This window comes from Bubalus kerabau, chromosome 1, assembly GCF_029407905.1.
Source record: "Bubalus kerabau isolate K-KA32 ecotype Philippines breed swamp buffalo chromosome 1, PCC_UOA_SB_1v2, whole genome shotgun sequence".
Classification (NCBI taxonomy): Eukaryota; Metazoa; Chordata; class Mammalia; order Artiodactyla; family Bovidae; genus Bubalus; species Bubalus kerabau.
In genome coordinates, this window is record NC_073624.1 from 51,266,496 (window position 1) to 51,289,603 (window position 23,108).

General features: G+C 46.7%; 1 protein-coding gene across 1 annotated transcript in view; it reads right to left on the reverse strand.

Annotated features, from left to right (window-relative positions):
- ABTB3 (ankyrin repeat and BTB domain containing 3) overlaps positions 1 to 23,108 on the reverse strand; it is a 327,499-nt gene that overhangs the window by 23,921 nt on the left and 280,470 nt on the right. The window contains exons 8-12 of the mRNA XM_055574802.1: positions 21,900 to 21,993; positions 21,648 to 21,783; positions 20,792 to 21,012; positions 18,926 to 19,104; positions 3,131 to 3,236 (exon numbers count right to left, since the gene is read on the reverse strand). Of these exons, the coding sequence (XP_055430777.1) occupies positions 3,131 to 3,236; positions 18,926 to 19,104; positions 20,792 to 21,012; positions 21,648 to 21,783; positions 21,900 to 21,993 (736 nt within the window). The remainder of the gene's footprint in view (positions 1 to 3,130; positions 3,237 to 18,925; positions 19,105 to 20,791; positions 21,013 to 21,647; positions 21,784 to 21,899; positions 21,994 to 23,108) is intronic.

A 23,108-nucleotide genomic window follows, 5' to 3' on the forward strand; every position in this document is an offset into this window, starting at 1 on the left:
CAAATCATCTGTAATTATGCTCTTAAAAATTTTTTTATTAAAAAATGCAACAAAACCCAAACTTCTAAAACTTTTCAGGTAAAGGGGCAACCCACTCCAGTATACTTGCCCAGGAAGTCCCATGAACAGAGGAGCCTGACAGAGGGTCCACAGGGTCAGAAAAGAGTTGGACACAACTTAGCGACTAAACAACAACAAAGAGAAGAAAGGCTACAGAGGAAGGCCAGAGAGTTGACTAACACTCGCTTCTCCACTTGCTTTAAAGACGGTTAGCAGGTCGGAGCAACATTCTCCCTCTTCTCAGCAACCCACCTCCCCTGCTCGGACTCTCACTCCCACTGTCCACCCTCAACTAGCTGCCACTTCCACTTCCCAAACTGCTGACATCTCCTACCTTTAGCTCTTTTTACCATTCTCCCCCAGAATTCACTGGGAGGGCAGAGGACAACACACTATAAAAAAAATCAGGCATGTGCTCTCCAGTTAGCCACAGTCCCCACCACTCCCTATTGTAACACACCAAACCCATTTCATTCATTTACATGACCTTCCTGGCCTTTTGGAGATGCCACTTCAGGACTTTTGTCACTACTCACTCTTCTCTTTCCTTATAAGCAGGTCCCTAAGGAACAACTATTTGGCCACCTTTAGTTATCTGAGCTTGGAATGTTATCTTGAAGATGCAAAACACTATATGCTTTGTGTTCCACTTACTAATTATTATATTATGTCCTTTTGCTTTTATCTGTGAGCTTTGAACTTCTCAGGCCTGCCTTCTTTCTCTTGGTGCTAATGACCTTTGGAATTCCAATACTTGGCCTGAAAACCAGGCCCTTTTAATTGCTAGTGAAAGAAATCTCAGCAAATTCAGGAGAAAAAAAAAATGTTCTGTCCTCTCCTATAGCTACAGGAGAGCAGATTTTATGCTGCGTCACTGAAACAGCCCTTGCAAATGTTTGCTGTAACAGGGGTGTCTTGTAAAGCACCAGATGTCAGAAATTACTGCTATGCCCTAGCAGTGTAACCCTCACTCTCTTAAGTCTGTAAATTTGATGGATCTTTATGATTTGTTGCCCTGGTAATATTTTAATTAACACCTGCTTTCTACAAGGTAGAACTACTTGCAGTTTTACTACATTTTGGATTGCCTACATGCTTAAAACATTCAGAAAACTATGATCGTGGCATCCGGTCCCATCACTTTATGGGAAATAGATGGGGAAACAATGGAAACAGTGCCAGATTTTATTTTTGGGGGCTCCAAAATCATTGCAGATGGTGACTGACTGAAGCCATGAAATTAAAAGATGCTTGCTCCTTGGAAGAAAAGCTATGACCAACCTAGACAGCATATTAAAAAGCAGAGACAATACTTTGCTGACCAGGGTCCATCTAGTCAAAGCTATGTTTTTTCCAGTAGTCATGTATGGATGTGAGAGTTGGACTACAAAGAAAGCTGAGCACCGAAGAATAGATGCTTTTGAACTGGGATGTTGGAGAAGACTCTTGAGAGTCCCTTGGACTGCAAGGAGACCAAATCAGTCAATCCTAAAGGAAATCAGTCCTGAATATTCATTGGAAGGACTGATGCTAAACCTGAAACTCCAATACTTTGGCCACCTGATGCAAAGAATTGACTCATTTGAAAAGACCCTGATGCTTGGAAAGATTGAAGGCAGGAGGAGAAGGGGATGACAGAGGATGAGATGGTTGGATGGCATCACCGACTCAATGGACATGAGTCTGAGTAGGCTCTGGGAATTGGTGATGGATAGGGAAGCCTGGCGTGCTGCAGTCCATTTGGTTGCAAAGAGTCGGACACAACTGAGCTATGAACTGACTGACATGAATGGGCATAAAGAAAACCAGGCAACCTTTGACTCAGCTGCTAAGTTTTCTACTTTAGCAAAAATTTGTGCCATTTAAATTAATAGGTTATTTGTGACAGGAACAAACATACTTAAAAGCATTTCCATGAATTCAGTCTTTTCACTGATTTAAACTAGCTCACCTATTTCAAAAGCAGGGGCTTTGCTAAAGGATAGCATTTTTCAGCTACTTACATTTCTCCAGAGTTTCCTGGTCTTTATAGGAAAAGGAAACAGGAAGTAGGAAAGTCCCCAACCTTAATGGGAAGGGGAGTCCTTTATCTGTAATATTTTATCAGTCCCCAGGCAGTGAGAGACAAGCCTTTGCAAAAGAAGATTCGTGGTTCAGGCTTAAAGGCAGTCAGATATTTGCCTTTTCCCCTGGTTGATTCACCAGTTTGCCAGCAGCCCCAGGATCTTCTGAATGAAATTGGTGCCTGATGGAAAGGTTTCTTCTGGAAAATCCCAGAGGCCAACTGGAGAAAGATGGGATTGTGGCTTTGGTGGGGCACTGGGTTCATGCTCCTGCTCCACCTGAACTGATGCTGAAGCCTCTGCAGAGCCTCCCTGTCTTCTTCAGCTGTGACCCAGATAATACTGCCTGTCCTGCCTGTCTCCCGGGTAGCCCAGGGATTGTTTGAGAGAGGGTAGGGAGGAGCTTGGCTAGGGCTAGCTCAAAGCAAGTGTCCAAAAAGGGTGAAGAGTGATTACTGTTAACCTGATGGAAGTTCAGGGCATCCTGTCTCCTCAGTTCAGTGCCATTCCCCTCGTGTGTGTGTGTGTGATGTGTTTGTCTAGAGGGTGACGCTTGCTCATCTCTCCTTCCAGTTCCTTGCAGGACTTCCATTAGCAGCATCCTACTGGCCTGTCACTGTACCCTGCTCGTTCCATCTCAAGGAAGAGAAACTTCTTAGAGGAGAGGATGGGGGAGAGTGGCTATGCAGATCTCAGCCTTCTCTGGACTCTACCCAGCTACTGGAAGGGCGCGGGCAGTCATCACTGTCGGTGATGTGCAGAAGAAAGGTGCTCAGTGGAGGGATGAGGTTCTGGTGAGTCCCCTTGTCCATATCCCCAACGTATGTTCTCCAAACAGTTTAATCATGTAACAAAGGTGATACCCCGATCTCCACCTGCCTCACTCCTGTATCCGCCCTGTTTGCCCTCCAACATGCCCAGTCTCTTCTTTGGCTGCGTTTGCTTCCCTCCTGTCCTCAAATCACAAAGCAACAGTTCAGGGCTGGACCCAGGAAGCCCCCACTCACCCAGGCGTGAGGTCTGCTTCCGTTTGATCTCTGTGAGCTTGGGGATGGGGTAGGGCCCGTAGCAGTGCGTGAAGATGACACAGAGCTGCTGGCTGATCACTTCATTCTGTGGAAAGGAAAGAACAGCTCACATTGACAGGGGCTGTGTGAGACCTCATCCAAGCCCCCAGGTAAGAATGGGCCCCTGCCCCCGCCGTGGGCCAGAGGAGCCCACAGACTGACTGCAGGTTCCGAGAGAGATTCCCTGGACATCACACCTTTGCTTTGCCCAACAGGCCCTGGGTTTGCTTGTTCAGTCTGTCCACCATTTCTAGCAGGTTTATGGTGGAAGTTTAATTTGTAATTAAATCTTCTCTTGCTCCAATCATTTTTTAAAAATTGGAATATAATTGCTTTACAATGTTATGTTAGTTTCTGATATACAACAAAGTGAATCAGCTATATGTATACATATATTCCCTCCCTCTTGGGCCTCCATCCCACCCTCTTCCCAATCCCAACCCTCTAGGTCATCACAGAGCACTGAGCTGAGCTTCCTGTGCTTTATAGCTCTCTATTTTACACATGGAGGTGTATGTATGTCAGTCTCAATCTCCCAGTTCATCCCACCCTCCTCATCGCCCCACTGGGTCCACATGTCCATTCTCCATGTCTGCATCTCTATTCTGGCCTTGGAAATAGGTTCATCTGTACCATTTTTCTAGATTCCACCTATATCCGTTAATACACGATATTTGTTTTTCTCTGACTTACTTTACTCTGTATGGCAGATTCTGGATCCACCCATATCTCTAAAAATGAGCTTATTTCATTCCTTTTAGTGGCTGGGTAATACTCCATTGTGTATATATACCACATCTCCTTTAACCATTCATCTGTCATTGGACAATAGTCCCACTGCTGGGGATCAGTTCAGTTCAGTTCAGTCGCTCAGTCATGTCCAACTCTTTGCAACCCCATGAATCACAGCATGCCAGGCCTCCCTGTCCATCACCAACTCCCGGAGCTCACCCAAACCCATGTCCATCGAGTCGGTGATGCCATCCAGCCATCTCATCCTCTGTCGTCCCCTTCTCCTGCCCCCAATCCCTCCCAGCATCAGAGTCTTTTCTAATGAGTCAACTCTTTGCATGAGGTGGCCAAAGTATTGGAGTTTCAGCTTTAGCATCAGTCCTTCCAATGAACACCCAGGACTGATCTCCTTTAGGATGGACTGGCTGGATCTCCTTGCAGTCCAAGGGACTCTCAAGAGTCTTCTCCAACACCACAGTTCAAAAGCATCAATTCTTTGGCACTCAGCTTTCTTCACAGTCCAACTCTCACATCCATACATGACCACTGGAAAAACCATAGCCTTGACTAGACAGACCTTTGTTGGCAAAGTAATGTTTCTGCTTTTGAATATGCTATCTAGGTTGGTCATAACTTTCCTTCCAAGGAGTAAGCATCTTTTAATTTCATGGCTGCAATCACCATCTGCAGTGATTTTGGAGCCCCCAAAAAGAAAGTCTGACATTGTTTGCACTGTTTCCGCATCTATTTCCCATGAAGTGATGGGACCAGATGCCATGATCTTAGGGTATATGCTGCTGTTGCTGCTGCTAAGTCGCTTCAGTCGTGTCTGACTCTGTGACCCCATAGATGGCAGCCCACCAGGCTCCCCCATCCCTGGGATTCCCCAGGCAAGAACACTGGAGTGGGTTGCCATTTCCTTCTCCAATGCATGAAAGTAAAAAGTGAAAGTGAAGTCGCTCAGTCGTGTCCGACTCTGTGCGACCCCATGGACTACAGCCCACCAGGCTCCTCCGTCCATGGGATTTTCCAGGCAAGAGTACTGGAGTGGGGTGCCATTGCCTTCTCCGGTAGCAGATAATTAGCCTAAAAATGGCAGCAGGAAGCCCTCTGGTCCTGTGCCTGCACTCTCCACCATCAAGACACAAATGCTCCTGATTTAGCTTTCCTGGGCACTTGATTATGGTGCTAAGGCATTTCTGGATCCAGAAGTGCTCAGCTGAATCACTTTCTCCTAAAAAAAGTATGTGTGTGTTTTGGAGGAATAGTTCTGCGATGCAAAACTACAGCTCTTCCAGTACTCTGGGAGCCTGTTTCTGATCGACCTCCGTCCTTCATGTCCTTCCCTCCTGTCCCACTGGGGCTCATGCTGGTCCATTAATCTCCCTCCAACTGCAGGTGTGCAGGAGGGAAGCCAGGAACCATAGCATATTTTGGATGCTTTTTATTGGGTGAACGGGGTTGAAACCAGGGGCTAAAAACAGTGGTTAGATAGCTCGATATTTACAATATATTAAGAAAAGTAGGTTACAACACAGTTTGTACCATGTAGTTTTGGAAATAAAAGCCTACATATATATTTGGATTGATAGGTATAGAAAAAGGTCTGGAAAATAGAGTAGCTACCTTTGGGTGGGATGATGATGTTTTCTTCTTTTATATATATATATATATATCTTTTTACAATAAACAAGTGTTGCTCTGTACATAAATGCAATAAATGCTATTTTTGATTTTAAAAAGATAGATTTGGGACTACTAATGATGTTATCAGTTCAAGCTATGCTTGAATCTACTTCACTGTGTTCCTGAAAGAGAGGGATTGCAGCTCAACAAATGAAAAGAAATCCAACCCTTTGATCCTACAAGACACCATGTTACCTCAGATGGGGTGCACAGAGGTGCCCAAGAGGAGGCAATTATATTGGCTAGAAAGAGGGATTCTGCTTTCAAAGATGAAGGCCTTCTGACAGAAGGTGTTACCTGCTCCTCTCACTTAACCCTCACAAAGCAACTGGCTCATGGTTCCAGCGGTGGTTCTCAAAGTGTGGTCCCCAGACTGCCTAAGCTTGTTAGAAATGCATGCCCTCAGATCCCATCTCATACTTCTGACTCCAAAACACTGGGGGTGGGGCCCAGCAATCAGTATTTTAACAAGTTTTCTGCTGATTCTAATGCCCATTAGGTTTGAGAACAAGTGTAATGTCCTGAAATTCTGTCTTAGGTTTGACCTCAGCTGGCAACTGTAAATTTCCTCTGGTTTAAAGCCTGGCCATGGGCTTGCCTGGTGGCTCAGTGGTAAAGAATCTGCCTGCCAATACAGGGGACGCAGGAGACTTGGGTGTAATCCTGGGTCGGGAAGATCCCATGGAGAAGGAAATGGCAACCTACTCCAGTGTTCTTTCCCGGACAATACCATGGAGAGAGAAGCCTGGAAGGTTATAGTCCATGGTGTTGCAAAGAGTTGGACACAACTTAGCGACTAAACAACAAAGCCTGATCACAGAAATATGCTTCACTGACCAGCATGCGGCAGCAGTACTGCCTGGGAGCTTTGGAGAAACGCAGACCCTCACCCTAGGCCCACTGAATCAGATCCTCGTTAACATGCTCTGCAGGTGACTCCCATGCACACTGATGTTGGAGAAGCACCAGGTGGTAGGCAAAATTGTGGTCCCCAGCCCCCCACCTCCGGGATCTAATGACTGATGATCTGAGGTGGAGCCAACGTAATAGAAATAAAGTGCACAATGAATGTAACGTGCTCGAATCATCCCGAAACATTCCCTCCTGCTCCCCAGTCCATGGGAAAACTGTCTCCCATGAAACCGGTTCCTAGTGCCAAAAACGGTTGGGAACCACTGCCCTAGAAGACGGTATGCCCTAACTCCTGGGACTAGGAACATGATGAGATACCATGCCCGTCAATCTGTTCTCTTTCAGGGCAAAAGGGACTCGGCAGCGGTAATTAAGGTCACTAAGTAGTTGCCCTTAAAAGAGGGAGATTACTTTGTATTATCTGTGTGGGCCCAGTGTAATCACGTAAGCACTTAAAATGCATGAAAAATTCAGAAGGGATGGAGGAGAAGAGGAAGTCAGAGGGACTGGAAGCCTGAGAAGGACTTGATGAACTGTTGCTTAAGACAGCAGGGGCCACATGGTAAGCTTGAGAGGGAATGCAGGCCCTGACACTGGGAAAAAATATGACCCCTAGCTCACCCTCAACAAAGAAAGGCAACCATGAGGAACTGAATTCCACCCAAACCCGAATGAGGTTGCAAGTGGATTCTTCCCGAGCGTCTAGGAAGGAACCCAGCTGCTGACACCTCGATATTGGTCTTGTGTGACCCTAAACAGACAGCCCAGCTGAGACCCTGTGCCTGGACTTCTGACCCGTGGAAACCACGGGTGTTGTCTTCAGCCTCTAAATCGTAGTCACTGTTACTGTGGCAGTGGAAACTAATATAGTTCGACCAGCGTTTGCCTCAGCTGGACTCTATTTTGTCATCCCTATGACCCCAGGGAGTCCGACACATTAGGGATGCCCAGTGAGTACTTGCATGTCACGTGAAAGAGGAGACGGAGACCTGCAACATGCTCTGTGTGAGCTGTGTTGACGGATGGTGCTGGACTCACTACCTGTGCCCAGGGTTGTCTCAGGAGCCTTGCTGGAGAGTCAGCCCCTGTCTCATCAACTCTGGGAAGGAATGAAGATGCCCTTCCTGGACTTGATGACCCTTGAAGCCTGGGGGCTTCCCTGGTGCCCCAGTGGTTAAGAATCCACCTGCCAATGCAGGGACACAGGTTCAATCCCTGGTCTGGGAACTAAGATCCCACATGCCACAGGGCGACTAAGTCTGTGCCCCACAACTACTGGACCCATAAGCCTACAGCCTGTGCTCCACAACAAAGAAGTCACTGCAATGAGAAGCCCGTGCACCGCAACTAGAGAACAGCCCCCACCCTATCCACAGCTAGAGAAAGCTTGCGAGCAGCAATGCAGATCCAGCACAGCCAAAAATAAATAAATGAATACATAAGTAACAATATTAAAAAAAAAGAGAGAGAAGCCCGAGCAACTGGGCCCTTCATAGGGCTTTTTTTTTTTTTGGTAGTGGTGGTTGTTGTTTAATTCAATTCAATAGGTACTTATTCAGCATCTTAAGAGGTGACCTGCACTGTGAAAGGAGCCATATTAGGGGCAACAAAGCAGGATCCCATCTCTCCAGGACCTCACAGCTTGCCCTTGCTTCTTCACTTCAGTATGCGTTGTTTCACCCAAGGAAGTAAAGACATGGGCCGCCTGTTCTGAAGGGACAATCCTCAAACACTTAGAAATTATCTAGGAGGCACATAGCTCCCCACTCCGATGTCAGGACTGCACACAGTGATTTGATCCCAAAGAGCACAGTCTGGAAAGTGAGAGGAAGGGGAGAGTAAGTTTGCAGTGGAGAAATTTGGCAAACAGCGTCAGCCAGGTGATCAAGGTCATCTTCTCCAGTGATGAGACATACTGATAACATGTACCCTTGATGTGAGAAGAAAGGCACTTTACCTCTGAGGTCGTCCCCCCCAAACCCATGACCTCAGTCTAAATCAGTCAATGCCTATTCCACTAGAGGGGTGGCCTATAAAACAGTGACCAACACTTCCCAATAAAGGTCATCAAAAACAAGGAAAGTCTGGGGCTTCCCTGGAGGCCCAGTGGTTAAGAGTTCACCTTCCAGCGCAGGGGGTGCAGGGGATCCCTGGTCAGGGAGCTGAGATTCCCACATGCCTTAGGGCCAAAAAACCAAAACATAAAACAGAAGCAATATTGTAACAAATCCAATAGAGACTTAAATTATCCACATAAAAAAATCTTAAAAACCCAACACACACAAGAAAAAAACAAGGAAAGGCTGGGATACTGTCTCAGCCAAGAGTAGCCTAAAGCACTATGACAACTAAATGTAACACGGTGTCCTGGATGGGGTCCCAGAGCAGAAAAAGACACTGGATACGGAGAAAATAGCAATAAAGTACGGGGTTTAGCTAACAATTGGAGAAGGGAATGGCAACCCACTCCAGTATTCTTCCATGGACAGAGGAGCCTGGAGGTCTATAGTCCGTGGGGTCGCAAAGAGTCGGACACTACTGAGCGACTAACACTGAGCTAACAATAACAAATCCATGTTGGTTCACTGTTACAATGAACATACCACACTAACACAGGATGTTAATAATAGGAAGCAGGTGAGGACGTCTATGGGAACTCTCTGTGCTATCTTCTCTATTTTCCTGTAAATCTAAAGTCATTCCAGAAATGAAGTATACTATTAAAAGAATCTGCTCCAGTGAGGAAATGGGGAAATGATGAAAGCGCTATACATTCAGGAAAGAAAGGGAAAGAAGACAGTTCATCAACAGTTCTGTAGGCTTGACTTATTCATCCCCCAAAGTTTTCACAAATGTACCCCTTCCCCCATGCACTAAGCCATGCGTTCATCCATTCATAAAGTCTTTCTTCAAATACTCATTGAGCATCTGCTAAGTGCCAGGTGCTGCCTAGGTCCCGAGGGATGGGCACTGAGTGAGGGATGATGGTGATGCCAGCTCCAAAGATGCTGCCGTTTCCAAGACTTTCTGGCTGCTTCTCTTTCAGAGACAAGAGCCTTCAGAGAAGACTCATCACTATGTCTTTGAACTCATCTGTTTGTCAGGGTGTCTGCTACGCATGCTCCTCTGTGCCTCCTCTGAGCAGTGCGGTTGTTGGGGTAATTGCCTTTCTTCCCTGGCATGCTGTCATCAGTTTCAGTTAACAGCTCGTGGGGTGAGATGGTCAGTTTCAGGCAGTGAACTGGGTTAACCTATGGATTTGGTTAACTCTGGACCCAAACCTGAAGACAGCAGATGGAATTAACTAAGCCTGAGGCTCACCGTTTTCTGGAGCAGGAGAGGGTGGGGAGGCTGTGCTGGGACAGATGGGGACACTCTCCTCTGAGTGACACATTTAAACTTGGAGCTTTTAGCTCAAAGGGCCACAAGGCTCAAGCCTCCAGGACAGCAGGGGATTTTAAAATGTTCACGTAGTCCACAGGAAGGCAGAAAAAGAAAAGACAGAGAGACCAAACAGTAAACAAAAAGTAAGATGGCAGATATAAGCCCTAAAGTAGCGATAATTGCATAAAACATAAAAGGTCTCAATATACCAATTAAAAGAGATTGGAAGAGTGGATGAAAAGCCCAACTATATGCTTGTTATAAGAAAGTAACTTCAAATCTAATAAAACAGGGAAGTTGAGAATAAAGGATGGAAAAATATATATCGCATGAACATTAATCAAAGGAAAGCAGGAGAGGCTATATTAATATTAGATAATGTAGATTTCAGAGCAAAAAAACTAGCAGAAGAGAGAAGGGCATTATAAAATGATAAAAGGGTTAATTTACCAAGAAGATGTTGCAGTCCTAAATGTGCATGCACTGAACAACAGATCTGCAAAATATGTGAATCAAAAATTGATAGAACCAAAAGAAGAAACAGACAGATCCGCAATCATGGTTGGAGACTTTACTATTCCTCTCTCAACTGATAGAATAAATAATGAGACAGAAAATCTGTAGGATATGGAAGAACTCACCATCATCATCAACCAACAGGGTCTTATCAACAGTTACAGAACACTCCAGTCAACAATGGCAGAAAACAGTCCTTTTTTCTTTGGCCATGCTGCACAGCTTTTGGGATTTAAGTTCCCTGAGGGATCCGATGCCCAAAACCAGGTCCTGCCACCGAATCCTAACCACTGGACCACCAGGGAATTCCCAAAACCAGTCTTTTTAAGTGCCCATGAAACACATACCTAGATAGACTATATCCTGGTTCATAAAACCAGCCTCAACATTTTAAAAGGATTGAAATAATACAGAATGTTCTCTGACCACAATGGAATCAACCTAGGAATCAATAACAGAAAGATAAGAGAAAAATCTCCAAACAATTGGAAACTAAATAACACATTTCTAAATAATTCATAAGTCAAAAAGGAAGTTCCAAGGCAAATAAAAAACACACTGAACTGAATGAAACTGAGAATAAAACATATCAAATTCGATGGTACACAGCCAGAGTAGTGCTGAGAAAGATATGTATAGTATCAAATGTACATAAAAGAAAAAAAGGAAAAATCTCAAGCTTCTACCTAAAAAATCTGGAAAAAAAAATAAATTCAGAAAAAAAATAAACCCAAAGAAGCAAATAATAAAGATAACTTAAGACAGAAGAGTAGTAGAGAGAGAAGACACAAACTAACAAATTTGTTCTAAAATTTATATAGAGGGCAAAGAATATGAATTCATTTCATAAAAGAATAACATGGGAGGAAACAATTTACCCAATTTCAAGATTTATTTTTTAGCTACAGTGATCAAGACCGTGCGTGGGGACTTCCCCGACAGTCCAGGGGTAAAGACTCTGAGCTTCTACTTCAGAGGGCACGGGTTTGATCCCTGGTCTGGGAACTAAACTACAGCACGCCACATGGCATGGATCAAAAAAAAAAAATGCTGTGGTAATGGTGGAGTGACAGACACACAGATCAATGGAACAGAATGGAAATCCCAGGAACAGACCCACACAAATATGCCCAACTGACTTGACAAAGGTGTAAAAGTAATTGATGAAAGAGAATTTTCAACAAAGATGCTGGAGCAAGTGAACCTCCACTGGCAAAGCAAAAACAAAACAGCAACTTTGATCAAAGTCCCACACCTCACGCAAAAATTAACTCAAGATGAAATGAACCACAGACTTAAATGTAAAACATGAAACTATAAAGCTTCTAGAAAAAAAAATGAGGAGGAGACCTTCAAGATTTGGGCTAAGGCAAAGCAGCTGGATGAATCACAAGTTGGAATCTAGATTGCTGAGAGAAATATCAACAACTTTGTAGCTGCAGATGATACCACTCTAATGGCAGAAAATGAAGAGGAACTAAAGAGCCTCTTGATGAGGGTGAAAGAGGAGAGTGAAAAAGCTGGCTTAAAACTCAACATTCAAAAAATGAAGATCATGGCATCCAGTCCCATCACTTCATGGCAAATAGATGAAGAAACAACGGAAACAGTGAGATATTTTATTTTCTTGGGCTCCAAAATCACTGCAGATGGTGACTTCAGCCACAAAATTAAAAAGATGCTTGCTCCTTGGAAGAAAAGCTATGACAAATCTAGACAGTATATTAAAAAGCAGAGACATCATTTTGCTTACAAAGGTACATATAGTTAAAGCTATGGTTTTTCCAGTAGTCATGTATGGATGTGAGAGTTGGACCATAAAGAAGGCTGAGAGCCAAAGAATTGATGTTTTTGAATTGTGGTGCCAGAGAAGACTCTTGAGAGTCCCTTGGACAGCAAGGAGATCAAATCAGTCAATCCTAAAGGAAATCAACCCTGAATATTCATTGGAAGGACTGATGCTGAAGCTCCAATATTTTGGCTACCTGATGCGAAGAGCTGACTCATTGGAAAAGATCCTGATGCTGGGAAAGATTGAGGGCAGGAGGAGAAGGGGGCGACAGAGGATGAGATGATTGGATGGATTCACTGACTCCAATGGACATGAGTTTGAGCAAGCTCTGAGAGTTAGTGAAGGACAGAGAAGCCTGGCACATTGCAGTCCACGGGGTTGCAAAGAGTCAGTCACAACTTAGCAACTGAACGTCAACAAAGTGTTCTGATACTTGATACCAAAAGCAGAATCTCCACAAAAGGAAAAACTAAAATTGGACTTCCTTAAAATTAAAAGCTCTATGAAAGACCCTGTTAAGAGGATAAAAAGATAAGCTACTGAGTGGGAGAAAGAAAGTATTTGCAAACCATATATCTGACAAGAGACTATTTTCTAGAATTGACAAAGAACTTTCAACATTCAACAGTGAAAAACCAGTTTAATTAGAACATAGGCAAAGGACACAGACATTTCACTGAAGAGCATATACAGATGGCAAAAAAAAAAAAACACATGAAAATATGTTCAACATCATTAGCCATTTAGGGAAATGCAAATTAAAACCACAATGAGATACCACTTACACATCTAACAGAATGGCTAAAATAAAAAGATAGCAATAGCACCAAACAGCGAGAATGTGGAGAAACTTCATTACTCATATTTTGCTGGTGGGAATGTAAAATGGTGCAGCCTGTCTCAAAAACAGTTTAGCAGCGTCTTTAGAAACTAAATATGCAACTACCATACAACCCAGCAATTGCACTCCTGAGCATTTATCCCAGAGAAATGAAGACATATTCACGTCAAACACCTGTGCTGGAGTGTTATAGCAGCTTTATTTGTAATAGCTCAAAACTGGAAACAACTCAGATCTCCTTCAGTGGGTGAGTGGTTAATAAACTGCGATCGGTCCATACCATAGAGTACTAGGCAGCAACAGGAAGAAACAAACTACCAACACATGCGATGACCTGGGAGAACCTTCAGAGAGTTATACTGAGTGAGAAAAATCCAGTCCTAAAACGTTACCTACTGTATGATTCCATTTAAATCACATTCTTGAAATGACAAGATTAGAGAAATGGACACCAGATTAGTGGTTGCTGCTGCTGCTGCTGCTAAGTCGCATCAGTCGTGTCCGACTCTGTGCGACCCCAGAGACGGAAGCCCACCAGGCTCCCCTGTCCCTGGGATTCTCCAGGCAAGAACACTGGAGTGGGTTGCCATTTCCCTCTCCAATGCATGAAAGTGAAAAGTGAAAGTGAAGTCGCTCAGTCATGTCCGACTCTTAGCGACCCCATGGACTGCAGCCTACCAGGCTCCTCCGTCCTTGGGATTTTCCAGGCAGGGGTACTGGAGTGGGGTGCCATTGCCTTCTCCGAGATTAGTGGTTACCAGAGTGTAAAGAGGGAGTTGGGGTAGAAGGATATGCGGGTAGCTATAAAAGAGCAACATGAAAAAAAAGAAAGAAAAAAAGAAGGACTTCCTTGGCAGTCTAGTGGTTAAGACTGCGCTTCCACTGCAAGGGACCTGGGCTTGATTCCTGGTCAGGGAACTAAGATCCCCAAGCCGGAAAAAAAAAAAAAAAAAAGAGCAATGCGAGGGAGCCTTAGGGTGATGGAAATTTTCTGCATGTTGACAGTACCATGTCAGTATCTTGGTTGTGACATTTAACTGTCATTTTGCAAGATACTGTCAGTGGGGGAAGCAAAGTAATCTCTCTGTATGTTTTATTACAACTGCATGAGATCTACAACTGTCTCAAAATAAAAAGTTTAATTTAAAAAGGTAAATTTTAAAAAAGTGGGGAAATAGAACTTAAAAAGTGTACAAGTCACAAGGGAAAAAATAAAAAAGCTGCATAGCTCACATCTCGCCCTTGGCTAAAGTCCCCAGTGGTGTTCTATTCAGTGCATGTGGAAGAAAATCCAAGTGCACCCTGGAGAAAGGGCCCGTGCAGTTTGACTTCACCTCTCACACTTCCTCCTGCGTCCCTCCACCTCCAGGCGCTCCAGCACATCAGGCACATTCCCACCAGGAAATTCGCTCCTCCAGGTTCCTGATTCCCGAGTGGAGTACTTTTGCTCCAGGCCTGTGTGTGGCTGGAAGCTCTTCCTCACTTAGGTGGTTGTTCACACACTACCTCCTCTGGGAGACTTTTCTTATCATCCTGTCTAGATTAGACCTTGCCTGCCCCACCCCCCGGAGACTACATCATTGTCCAAGGTCATTTTTTTTTTCCCATAGCATTTATCTTGCTCTCACCCTCTTTTGCTGATTTATGTCCTCGCTTTCTGTGGGTCTGCCCCTTCCCTGGACCCAGTAAGCTCCAGGAGGGTAAAGAACATCCCACCACTGCCGTAGCCTACTGGGCACTCATGACTGTGGAATGGATAAATGTCCAGAAGAATTATGTATGCGAGACACGGCCAGAAGCTCTCTTTAAACAGACCTATTTTTAAACAATGACTGCATTGTTCTACTCCTAGGGAAATCTAGAGAAACTGAATTCTTTAGATATTTAAAGATAAAATTTAGAAGTGGGGATGGGACTTCTTTGGTGGTCCAGTGGCTAAGACTCCATGCTCCTAATGCAGGGGTCCCCTGGTTGATCCCTGGTCAGGGAAGTAGATCCCATATGCCACAACGAAGATCGAGGATCCTGTGTGCAGCCACTAAGACCTGGTGCAGCCAAATAAATAAATGAATAGAAGTGGGAGCAAAAAAGCACATCTGCAACCAGATGTCAAGTAACATCTGACCAAGCATGCGTCAAAGACGGGGAGAAAGCATCCGCTTCACTTGACAGAATGGCTATGATTCTTCGAGTTGACTGCAAAGTGGATTTATTAATATTTACAGGAATTCTATATTCTTGTTCACTACTCTGATAGAACCAGATGTTTGTTCACACAGAGCAGCAGACATGATCTGAACAGCAATTTATTAGTGGAGAGAGCAGGGACAATGCATTGTTACTCATGCCTTCCAAGAGGATACTTTCTGAGGGCAGAGCTTTGCAGCACTTTCTCAACTCTCTGCCATCATCTCTCTCCAGACATCTTCTGACCACAGGAGTATCACTGTGCTTGGAGAATGCTTGACTTCACCCTGTAGCCACCAGAAACCGATCACCTCTTTATTGCCCTCTGTAGAACTGTGGTGCTGGAGACGACTCTTGAGAGTCCCTTGGACTGCAAGATCAAACCAGTCAATTGTAAAGGAAATCAGTCCTAAATATTAATTGGAAGGACTGATGCTGAAGCTCCAATACTTTGACCACCTGATGCAAAGAAGTGAATCATTGGGAAAGACCCTGATGCTGGGAAAGACTGAAGGCAGGAGGAGAAGGGGATGATGGAGGATGAGATGGTTGGATGGCATCACTGACTCGATGGACATGAGTTTGAGTAGGCTCCAGGAGTTGGTGATGGACAGGGAAGCCTGGCATGCTGCAGTTCATGGGGTTGCAAAGTGCTGGACATGACTGAGTGACTGAACTGAACTAAGTCAGTATTAATACCACATCTCCCAAAGTCCCTAAGTCTGTGAGTCTCCTTCTGTTTTGTCAGATCATTTGTGTAATTTCTTCTTAGAGTCCACATACAAGGGATGTAATATGGTATTTCTCCTTCTCTGAGTTACTTCACTCACTATGACACTCTTTAGGCCCATCCATGTTGCCACAAATGGCATTATTTCACCCTTTTTAATGGCTGAGTAATATTCCCTTGTATATATGTACCACATCTTCTTTATTCATTCGTCTGTCAATGGACATTGAGGTTGCTTCCATTTTGGGAAGGTCATGTACACACTGCCAGATTTAAAATGGATAACCAACAAAGACCTATTGTATAGCATATGGAACTCTGCTCAATGTTATGTGGCAGCCTGGGTGGGAGGGAGGTTGGGGGCTAATGGATACATGTACACGTATGGCTGAGTCCCTTCGCTATTCACCTGAAAGTACCACAACATTGTTAATTGGTTATACCTCAATGTGACATGTTTTTGGTGTTAAAAAAATACCACAATTCACCAGTAGGGGTTGCCATTGACCACCCCCATTCCCACCTCTCCCCCGTTAGGGAAAACCTGACTTTAAAAAAAAACAAAACAGTTTTGTTTATTATTTCATGCAGTGAAGATACTGGAGGAGGGCATGGCAACCCACTCCAGCATCCTTGCCTGCAGAATCCCATGAACAGAGGAGTCTGGCGGACTACAGTCCATAGGTGTGTCAAGAGTCAGACACGGCTGAAACGACTTAGTACCACGCACGCTGTGAATTTACAATTTATTTGCCCATTCTACGTGAATGGGTATTGGAGGTGTTCCCAATTTTTTCCTATCACAGGTAACATTGCTATGGACACCCTTGTTGTGCATATGTGCTCAGTCATGTCTGACTGTCTGTGATCTCATGGACTGTAGCCTGCTAGGCTCTTCTGTTTGTGGGATTATCCCAGCAAGAATACTGGAGTGGGTTTTCCTTCTCTGGGGATCTTTGCGACCCAAGGATCGAACCTGCATCTCCTGCACTGACAGGTGGACTCTTTACAACTGAGCCACCTATTTAATATGGACACTCATATATATACGTTACAGACATAGATGGGCTTTCCTGTTGGTCATATAGGGCAAACCTGACTCTTGAATGTGCCTTTTCCCAGACTGTCGTCTCCTGACCATGAGTGCTCCTGCCCCACCCCTGGCTCCCCGTCCCCTCCAAGATCAGGACGGCTGGACAGAGCAGGCTCTAGTACATGTGCATGTGTGTGGGTTAAGTCACTTCAGTCGTGTCCAACTCCGTGCGACCCCACGGATCGTAGCCTGCTGGGCTCTTTCATCCATGGGAATCTCCAGGCAAGAATACCGGAGTGGGTTGCCATGCCCTCCTCCAGGGGATCTTCCCAACCCAGGAGCTGAACCCACGTCTCTTAAGTCTCCTGCATTGGCAGGCAGGTTCTTTACCACTAGTGCCACCTGGGAAGCCCGCTCCAGTCCACGTCTCCTGCCAAAGGCCCCTCCCTCCTTTCTTTAGGCCTGTAGCTACTGCTATCAGCTGCTGCTGGGTGCTCTTTGCGGGGGCGGGTAGTGGTTGAGTGGGACCCAAGGCGCCTGCAGGAGTGCTAGCAATGTTCTGTTTCTTGGTCCGGATGCTGATCACACAGGTAAGTTTGCCTTGTGAAAATTCATTAGACTCCACAGCTATGACCTGGGCACTTTTCTGATGTATGCCATACTTCAAAATAAATTTACTTAAAAAATCCATAGAGTAGGTCTCCTTAATACACAGCATGCCTTAGTAATTTCTGGAATTCCCATTACAGCCCATAGAAGGAAAAAAAAAACAAAAAACAAAAAACCAAAAACCAATTACAACACCAGACCCTGGGAACAGACCCAGCAATGTTTTTCACTAAGGTGGCCTCTTAGGTAATTTCAGGGCTTATCTATTTATTTCTTTTCAAGCTGGGGGGATGGGTGAGGGCTGAGGGGCAGGGAGAGTTTGGTTTTGAAATGCTTTCAGTGGGTCCTGCTCTTAGTGGAATCGCTGAGGCTCATCACCTGAGGCCTGGCACACCTGCTCCCATTCTGGGTCTAAGTGGGGCTTGACATCAGGCATATATCCAGCCCACAGGGGCCCCTAAGTCTCTGGTGCTAATGAGAATAACTGATGGGACCCACGCTGGACTCTGGGCCAGGTGCTCCAAGGCTCAGAAATCAGCAGGACGTGTTGCCGGGGCTTTGCTGTGGGCCGTCCCCCACACCCTACAGAGCAGGCTGCTCCACACTCCCCTCCCGCCTCTGGCAGGGAAATCCATGCAGCCCTTTTGGTTCAGAGGCCTAATTCCCTGACACTTCACAGCCTCCACTGTCTTAGAAGGACTTGTTGTGCAAGGGTTGCAGCATTTTCCCGATGCTGGGAACGAAGTGTCAACAGAAACGCAGGGGCCCTTGAAGAATGGGTGAGTGAGCCTTAAGGGCTAGGCACGTGCTGTCCTCAGACCTGAAAAGCCTTTTTGGGGCCTGGCTTTCCAGGGACCCCTGGGGGGTCCGCATCCAAGGCAGCTACACCCATTTCCCTCTTCCTCTTGGATTCCCAATGTCCTATGTCCTACTGTCTGTCCAGGCCCGCCCTGGTCTCAGCATCTCAGTGACACCTTCCCCCAACCTTCCCACACTCCTCAGAGCCTTTGCCATCCAATTTAACACTGTTTCACAAGCCACCTCAGGTACCCTTGGGCTGTAGCACCCCCACTTTTGTGCAAGTTTCCTGGCCGCAAGGTATCCTTTACTTTGTCCCATGTGCCCAAGTGCCTGGGACGGAACAGGTGCTCAGCAGAGCAGGTGCCTTGTGAGTGGCCACCCAAGCAGCTGTAAGCAGCCAGGGTACCAGCCAGTGCAACAGACCAGTGACTGCAGGGTTCCCACCCGAGGGGCAGGAGTGCTGAGATCAGAACCCCCCAGCTGTGCTCTCTGCCCACAGGAGCCCCTCATACCTTGCTGGCCTTCAAGATCTCAAACATCAGGGGCAGGCCCTGGGTGACCAGCTCCTCCGTGTACTCTTCCTCCTGAATGGTCTTGAACTCCTTCAACAGGCACTGAATGAGAGGCCTGCGGTGCTGCTGGAAGGCGATCCGCAAAGACTCCAGCCACGTGTGCAGGGTCCATGGGACACCTGGAAAGGGGGAGGGCGGGGTGAGGGAGGGGAGGGCAGACAACAACCAGAGGAGAAGGCATGTTTTTATGTGGAAGCTGGCCTTTCCTGAGGACATTACCAGATCATGAGACCAAGAGACCGCCTTTCATTGCATCGAGTCAGAGCTGTTTTGTTTCTTCTTTCCCAAAGACTTGCAGAAGTTAAAATTAAAGGTCATAATTCGAGTCCGTTAACTATGGGTATCTAGTTGTACACGCTCCTCGTGTTATTAGGGGCTGCTGCTGCTGCTAAGTCGCTTTAGTCGTGTCCCACTCTGTGCAACCCCATAGACGGCGGCCCACCAGGCTGCCCCATCCCTGAGATTCTCCAGGCAAGAACACTGGAGTGGGTTGCCATTTCCTGCTCCAATGCATGAAAGTGAACAGTGAAAGAGAAGTCGCTCAGTCGTGTCCGACTCTTAGCGACCCCATGGACTGCAGCCTACCAGGCTCCTCCATCTATGGGATTTTCCAGGCAAGAGTACTGCAGTGGGTTGCCATTGCCTTCTCCATATTAGGGGCTACATAGTTTACAAAGTATAATCATCGTGTAGAGTATTGAAACTGTAATGCAGACTGCAGCCTTCTGAGTTCTGACCTCTTCCTTCCCCATCCCCTCTGTCTCCATGCCCAGAGCTTCAAGCTGGTGAAACCCACAGTGGACCTCACTGTCAGCTGCCCTGGCCAGGGCGGGCATTTCCATTTGAATATGAAGACACAGGAGGATACTGCTGCCGTGTGCAAAACAACATTTCCATCTGCAGGCACTTCATCAGGTCTTCCTCCCTTAATAGAAACCTCTCCAGCAGCGGACGGCTGTGACTCGCTTCTCCCCCCACCGTGAGGCTGGGGCACCTGGTACTGCTTATAAATGCACCATTCAGAGTCTTGAGCCTCAGAATCCAGCTACACAGGCTGCCAGGGGAATGGCATAATATCCCCCATACTCAACAGCCACTCTCTGAGAGAGACAAGTTTCCAGAATAGCACTGGAGGCCTCAGCCTACCTCACCTGCTACACCCTGTGTTTGTAGCCCTTGCTCCACCCTGCTGTTTCTGGGCCGGGGCTGGTGCCATTAGCTGGGTGAGGGCTGGGCTAGCCCGTTCCCCAGATGCATGGAAGAGATGGCCCTGGGCTAGCCTGCTCAAGGGAGAGACACCCAACTTTTCCTTTGGCATGGCTTTGCTCCTGTAGTCGGGGGAGTCCCACTAGGGACAGGATGCCCTCATCCTGACTGATGCTAGCAGCTGCTTCATGGATCTGAGTGCTCTCAGGCAGCGATTCTCCAACCACTGGGAACCACCTGGGATGATTGTTAAATATAAAGATTTCCAGCCTTTATCCATCCAGACCCTCGACAGCAGAGCCTCTGGGTGTAGGGCCTGGCAATCTGTATTCAGACAAGCTCCCCAGGTGATTCGGATTCCTAACTCAGGGTCCAGGGTTTGGGAATCATGGAAGGGTGCCTTGAGGATGGGTTTCTGGGGCCTGCAGAATGCTGCTGTTTATGGGGACCATGTGGAGCAGAAGTGCTCCAACCAGCAAACAAGAAGTTCCCTGAGCTGCAAGGGGTGTGTGCATGTGTGCGTGTGCACGCGCATGTGGGTATATGATCTGGAGCTGGGTGGAGGCACTGTGCCCAGCTGTGGAAGGCCCCCAGACTGACCTATGCTCCTGATATCAATTGTGACATCCACGTAGCCATGCTCAGCGCTGTGATACATGGCCTCCCTCAGGGCTCTGAGTTTGGCCTTGCTGTTGCGGCTGGCGCACAGAGGGGGCGGGGCTGTCTCTGCCAGGTCAGTCCCCTCAGCCAGAATCTCCTCCAGGGACAGGATATCACTCTTCTCCTTCTCTGGCTGAGCGAGCAGTTTGCGGAACACATTCCTGTCAATCATAAACCCAGAGAGGAAGACACTCAGAGATGCAAGGGCTGTGCCAGGGTGGGGCGGGGCGGGGGATGTGGGGAACCCTCTCAACGTGGGACAAAAGAAGGACGGGACAACTCTGGGGTGGTGGTTTCAGAGGTGTGACGAGGGCACTACTGGCTGTGGCTGGAGGAGATGGTGGGGTGGGACTGGCTGCGTTTCCTTGAGGATGACTTGGGCTAAGTGCTTTCCCCAAATATCTAGAAGGTTCTAGAACTCTGCCTTTTTAACAGTCTGCCTGCACTCTCCCCATGGTGAATTTGCTTCATTTGGGGTTGCGCGTAGTAAAATCTGATGGGGTAAATCCTGTAGATGGGAAGTAACCAAACATGAGAGGTTTTATTATTCTTTAAATGGATTCTTCTCACTTCGTGACAGGTGATGTGATGAACTCTGACCAACACTGGCAAAGAGTGACGTCTGTGAGATGAAAGCCGGTTGGGGAAGGACCCGTGGACGTGCAATATGTGAAGCTGGCCAGGCCTGGACTGCCTCTGGGCCCCACATCCAGAGATGCAGTGAGTCTGGGGTAGGCCTGGGAATCTGCATTTTTAACAAGCACCACTTGGGACCTCATGGCCCATCCTAGCCTACCTGTGTCCATGGGCTGCGGCCTGGCTGAAAGAGTTCATATCACCCTGGGGGGTGGTAGAAATTCCATTCCTGTACATGGTTCCTATCAGGGGGTCCGCGCCTCGCTCCAACAGCAAACTAACCAGTTCAAAATTTCCTGCAAGCCCAGAGAAGGGGGTTTGATAAGAGAATCAAGCAAACACACAGTCACAGACACATCAAGGGACAGGGTGCTGGAGCCCCTTGGCTGGGACGAGCATCAGAGACTCTTACCTACGGCGGCTGCAAGCTGGAGGGGCGTTTCTGAGTAGTTCTCCTCGCCGTGCTCCACAGAGCCCTCCACCTTGGCCCCAGCGTCCAGGAGGAGCTGTGGAGGAAGAGTGGCCATTGAGATGTTTAAAGGACATGCCAGGAAAAGCTGGTGGAAATAAGTGTGGTGCCAATGTTCCTGCTCTCCTCTGGGTCCATGACCACGTGCACAGGGGGAGGGCCACTGCACCTCAGAGAGGGTGAACTGAGAGCCTCTCACATCTCCTAGGGCCTCAGACCACTCAAATCGCTCAAATTGTGGTCCACGGACAGTAGCATCAGCATCCCCTGGGAGTTTGTTTGAAATGCGGGTTCTCAGGCTCCACCCCAGAACAACTGATTAGAATCTGCATTTCAACAAGCTCTCCAGGTGATTTCTATGTACATTAACGTTTCTAGAAGCACTGAGCTAGAAGTTCGTGGCACCACACTGCTAGAGAACTTCCTCTGGGGATCAGTGACAAAAAGCCTCAGAGTATTAGAGAGGTCTCTTAGAACATAGAATCTTAAGAGTTCTGAAGGACTTTGGGGATCACTGGGCCAAACAGGACAAGAATCCCTTCTGGAACATCCTAGAAACTCAGCTCAGCAAATGCTGAGCTTCCTGGCCAGCAAGATCAGTGAATAAAGTGGCAGAATGAGCTTCCAGGAGTGCTGCTGCGTATGACTCCATTCTGTGCATTCTTTAAGATATCTGGGCTTCCTAAAAATGGAGATTCTGTCCATGCCGGATCTCACAGTGAATGTGCTGTCAGCGCTGCTGATGTAAAATGAGGGGGAAATGCCTGTTTTACCTGCACAGGACTACCTGAGGGCATAGTCAGGAGGGGCTGCCTACTTGGCATTCCATCATGTGTGCACCTGCAGCAGAGAGGTGACCTGACTTCCCTTTGGCTTTGCGTGGCTGCCCGCTGCTCTTATTCCTGATTTAAAGGCTGGGGATGCCACTGCATGTTAAGGGATGTTATTTGTATCCATTAGGCCACCCTCCAACCCCTTCTTTCTTAGATTCCTCTACTAGGACTGGGCTGGTCATGATGTTCTACAGGCAGAAGTCAGCTCTTGGTGTGACATGTCACACGCTCAACCTCCTGAAACATGCCTTTGATGTGTGTTAAGGATTCCCATGACCTAGGAAACAATACAGGATTCCTATGGAACTCCAAGATTGCC